Source organism: Sebastes umbrosus, chromosome 14, assembly GCF_015220745.1.
Source record: "Sebastes umbrosus isolate fSebUmb1 chromosome 14, fSebUmb1.pri, whole genome shotgun sequence".
Taxonomy (NCBI): domain Eukaryota; kingdom Metazoa; phylum Chordata; class Actinopteri; order Perciformes; family Sebastidae; genus Sebastes; species Sebastes umbrosus.
This window is the reverse complement of record NC_051282.1, coordinates 1,864,476-1,869,747: the sequence shown is the minus strand read 5'-3', so window position 1 is coordinate 1,869,747 and position 5,272 is coordinate 1,864,476. Positions and strand designations below refer to the sequence as shown.

General features: G+C 40.2%; 1 protein-coding gene across 1 annotated transcript; it reads right to left on the bottom strand.

The window, feature by feature from the left end:
* Positions 1–1,242: 1,242 nt before the first annotated feature.
* On the bottom strand, positions 1,243–5,272 carry gadd45gip1 (growth arrest and DNA-damage-inducible, gamma interacting protein 1). Its single transcript, XM_037791266.1, has 2 exons — positions 4,810–5,272; positions 1,243–1,756 (listed from the first exon to the last, which is right to left on the bottom strand). The coding sequence occupies exons 1-2, from the start codon at positions 5,205–5,207 to the stop codon at positions 1,465–1,467; spliced, it is 690 nt and encodes a 229-aa protein (XP_037647194.1). The 5' UTR covers positions 5,208–5,272; the 3' UTR covers positions 1,243–1,464.

Here is a 5,272-nt window from a genome sequence, read left to right as displayed (position 1 = left end):
TGTTTGGTCTTAAATTGGCGGCATTCTGTTGTGCATCACCTTTACTATCTCTCAGAGGCTGTAGCAGGTTCAGTTGTAGAGCTAGAGTGAAGGTACAGATTTCATATGAAACTAGAAAACCTAAGGAATCCATTGGTATCATGTTATGTGGGAAGGAGGCTAAATAACACTCCGAAGATGGGCTAAATTTTGGTGAGGAAAAACTGGCATGTCCATTTTCAAAGGGTTCCCTTGACCTCTGACCTCAAGATATGTGAATGAAAATGGGTTTTATGGGTACCCACGAGTCTCCGCCTATACTAAAATGGCGTTTGAATATTTCTGCATACTGGGGTCCCTAAATGGTCTTGAATCACATAAATTGTGTCTCACTGTAAAGCTGAGACTCTGGTGGATCCAATGAGCCCAACTGTATTCATGTGTGATGATGTTAGTCCCCATAGGAGACATTTCATTGACCTCACTGTATAAAATGACCTGTGGTGACCTCTAGGATAATCACAGCCTCATGAAACTTTACAACCACAAACTAGAGACCTAGAGCATTCAGAGGATGGATGGATCAAACTAGAGACCTAGAGCATTCAGAGGATGGATGGATCAGACTAGAGACCTAGAGCATTCAGAGGATGGATGGCTCTCCTAGCTAGATTGACAATAAGTGGGTTTCTGAGCAGATTCCAGAACAGAAGTGTTCGCCATCCAATCGCCAAAAAATGCAATTCTTGCAGAAATCTCCAAATGTTTAAAGTTTTTGCTACCAAATTCCAACATGGCTTTTTCTAGTGTTCCTCAAGGTCTTGGTGTCTTAATGTGGTATTTTGGAGGGCTTATTGATAATTTTTTATCAATTCTTTAGTGGTAAAAAATGGTTAAATTTAGCATAAAATCTTTGTAACAAATGGTATCAACTCGAAAATTGCTGCAACAACTTCTGACATAATAGAGCATGGGGATGACATCATATACTTCTATCATAATGTTCTAAACCCTTACACACTTTTACATTTAATTTTAAATAATTAATTCATGATTATTTCTGATTTATGACTAGAACAACTTGACACACAGTGCTGAGCTGTATCTCAGATTAATCTTCAGGTTCCAGCTATCAGATGATCTTCACCACTTCTATGGGACATCTACTGTTGACCTGCTATCTCCCCCTAAAAAAAAACCTGAACCCCCTAAAAAAGACAAAAACGGGTCTAAACAGGTTAAAAAAATATTTCAGACAACATGCAATCTGTACAGAAATTAATTTATTTCAGTGAATGCTAAATACATAGCGAGGTAATGAAAAATCAACATGTGCTTGAATGATGGATGATGTTTTCTTTAATCCAGGTCATTGCAGATGCCATCAGGTAACCTGAGGACAATTGTCCCACTCATTTGTATTATGCAGCACACCTTCCATCTCATCCCAGCAGTTATTTGTGTCTGAAATGACTCAGTCCCAGACTAGGAGGAGGCAGCAGGAGGTGTGACGGGGGCTGCCACCTGCTCCTCTTTCAGCCTGCGTTTCATTAGCTTCTTCTTCTTCTTGTCTTCCTTTTCTATTTCGGCAACCATGTCCAAGAACTTGGGAGTGCGGGGGTCCACGGCGTGGCCAAAACGCTCCCTGGCCTCGGCCAGCAACTTAGCGCGGCGAGACTTTTCCTCCTTCAGCTTTTGCTTGGTTTCACGCTTTTCTCTGCGCCAGTCGGCCACCATCTTGGGCATTTTGGCCATGTTGGCTGATACGAGTCTCTCTCTGCGATGGAAATGAAAGAGATTAGCATAGCATAACAGCTGTTAATGTCTTGCATGATGCATAGTTGTACAATGGGTGGTCGGTTCAGATTAGGTCTCCACAACTATGAGAAGGATTGCCATGAAATGTGGTACAGTTCATGGTATAACAACTTTGATCCCCTCACTCTTCCTTTTGGGTTTATTTGGATCTCATTTTACTCAAGACTAGTCGCCAAGTCCGTATTAAAATCACAATAAAAGCACTGTCAGAAATAATACATAGCACACATACATGCACGCAAACACATCATGTAAACATGGTTATAAATACCTGTATGTACACACTCAGTTTGTTTATTATTTATTTATTTGGGACAATGCACTTTAATCTTTATTGAAATTAATGTCAATAAATGTGTCAGGGTTAGCTCGACTGCTAATTTGCACCAGTAGTCACAACACAACTGTCACACATAGAGCTGCAACAAATCAGTTTTTAAGAAAAAAAGTCTAAATTCTCTGATTGCAGCTTCTTAAATGTGAATATTTTCTGGTTTCTTTCCTCCTCTATGACAGTAAACTGAATATCTTTGAGTTGTGGACCAAAAAGCATTTGAGGACGTCATCTTGGACTTTTGGAAACACTGATCGACATTTTATAGACCGTTCGATAAATTCAGAAAATAATCAACAGATTAAATCGACAATGAAAACCATCATTAGTTGCAGCCCTAGTCACATACACAGTATAACATGCACAAATAGAATCAGCAATTAGGAGATTAATTGATAAGTTGATTGACAGAAAATAATCGGCAACTATTTTGCTAGTCGGAAAATTGTTTAACTCGTTCTTTATGCAAAAATGACATTCTCTGTTTGCAGCTTCTCATTTGTGAGGAGTTTTATGTGAACAAACTGATTATCTTTGGGTCTCTAACTGTTGGTCAGAAAAAAAACCAAGATATTTAGACACCAAGCTGGGAAAGTGATGGACATGCTTCATCATTTCCCAACATTTTATACACTAATAGTCAGGTGCAGCAGCCCTACCGCTAGTGACAGTGTCACCCTGAAGGGGTTCATTTTGCAATAATGACCGGCTCGCAGTACATTATCCGTCTTAATACACGGCTACTTACAAAAGAGATCAATAATTTGACACAAAATATTGATTTAAAAATGATTTTATTGCTTCCATAAAAAAGTCGTCCTCTCGCTGTGTATGGAGATCAGAACTGCGTCCATAGCAACGGTCTGTTATTCATAGTAGCATTCTGCTATAAAGAAATAACAGACCATAGAATGCCGTGATTAACCAATCAGAATTGAGTATTCAACAACGCGGTGTAATAAGTATTTATGATGTTGGTTTGTTGGTAGTAGTATATATATATAGTATATAGTCACCTGATCTCCCCGTCTTCAGAAATCCGTCTCAGACATTATTGTATTGTCTCATCTACAGTTGAGATGATTACTCAACCAAAAATTATTCTTGATAATTAAATTGCTTGAGTTATTTTTCAAGCAAAAATGCTAAAAATCTTGTTCAAGCTTTTGAAATGTGAGGATTTGCTGCTTTTCTCTGTTTTATAGTACATCTTTGTAAATTGAAATGCTTTTGAATTTTAGTCAAACAAAACGAGACTCATAAAGGAGCAGTGTGTAGAACTGTGATGGACATGTTTTAACTGAACTGACATTTTATACACTAATAGTCAGGTGCAGCCCAACCCATAGTGACAGTGCAATAAGAAAGTTTCTTGACAAGCTAATTATACTAAAAATACTATCCAGGTGCATTATGGGAAATGTAGCATAAAGCTTTTTTGGAGCCTGATCCATACTGGAGACTAAAAGTCAGAATATCTCTGATCTCTCTTAGGAGTTCCCCCAACTATGTGGAAGTCCATCCATCCATCCACTACATTTCTCTCTTACAGGTGCATCATTCCAATGTTTCATGACTTTGTCAATCATTTTATTCCTACTTAATTCATATCATTGTTTCCTGTTTTGATTAGTGCTTTTTAAATAATAGCCCACTTTAAATGTAACCCTATTGCAGCCTATGCAGTTAAAATAGATCAAGCAGAATAGATGGATCGAATGTTTGCCATAGGGGGGTAAGGGCACTCTGTCAGTCACTCGGAGGGACACCAACACAGATTTCCTCACGTGCTGTGTCTATTTTTGTTTCACACGATGTGCAAATTAACTCACTTAATTCAAATAATAATCTGTTTTGTCTTCAGATGCAGAACATTTGCTGAGATGGTTGTTCATTCAGTGGGTTGTCCTCGTTGGTAGAATGAGGGTGTAATAACACGACCTCACAGGGCCCTGGCTCTACATGATATCTCTAATCATTCTGTCAGCAGTAGGTGTCTCAAACATCAGGATTCATCTGTGTTGATTAAGCTCTGATGTTCTGTGAATGACTTCACCTTGGCTAGATGAGCTGTCATCTATCATCCATCCTCCTCCATCAGGTGCTGTTAGTGGCTTCAGTGTTGTGGGTGGATTAGCTGCTGCTTATGTTCTCCCTGTTTGTACCTCTCATATATTTAGCATTACATAAAGAGAGATAATACATCCCTCATAATGGTGCGGCTGAATGTGAAATACATTTGACTGTGCAATATATCCTTTGATGCAATATACACCTCAAATTAAACTACCTTTGTTTACATTTTATTTATTACATCTACCCTATCTCCTATTTTACAAGAGCAATTACCTCTGTTTACATTACATCTACTTTTATATTTTATACCTCTAGTGTAACACTTGTGTTTATATGTATTTATTACATCTACTTGACCTGTTTTATTTGCTTTAGAACTGTGTGTGTTTCATCTGCCTCGTTTAGTCTTGTCAAGTATTTGTTTTAAAGCACTGACCAGAAGTGGCAACTGTGAATCTTGTTGTATTTAATACAATGACATGAAGGTTTCTATTCTATTCTAGCTAGGACATAACTGCAGTGAGAGGAACCAGAGCAGCTTGACTGTCTGTCCGATAATTGACGCACTGTCGTTAGCTCCGCTAGCCGTTAGCATCACTCACTTCGCAGACCGTGTCTCCGTCTCCAGCTTGTCCTTGGCCGCGATGTTCTTCAGCATGACCTCTAACGGAGGGTGCCACTCCTGCTCCTCCGCTATGATCTGGTCCAGTTGCTCGTGGCTGGGCCACAGCGAGGCGGGATCGATCCCCGACGCTGAACCGTACCGACCGAACAGCTTCCGGTCGTACTTGGCCGTCTTCTGCCACTCCGGTGTCTTCTCGCTGTCCCTGTCCGGGATGAACGGCTCCCGGAGGTTCAGCCTCAGAGGTCTCGGGTTGTAGGACGCTGTCTGCAGCACAAGCGGTTTAGAGCAGCAGATTCCCGTTAAAGGGTTCAGGTTTAGAGGCTTTAAAGTCCTCCAGGACATCACTGTCCTCCTGCACAGCACGGACCCCGCCATCTTTGTTCCTCCACAACAAGGACCCCAGAGTAAAGACAGAGGTGGCTACCGCAGTGCCTGTTCAG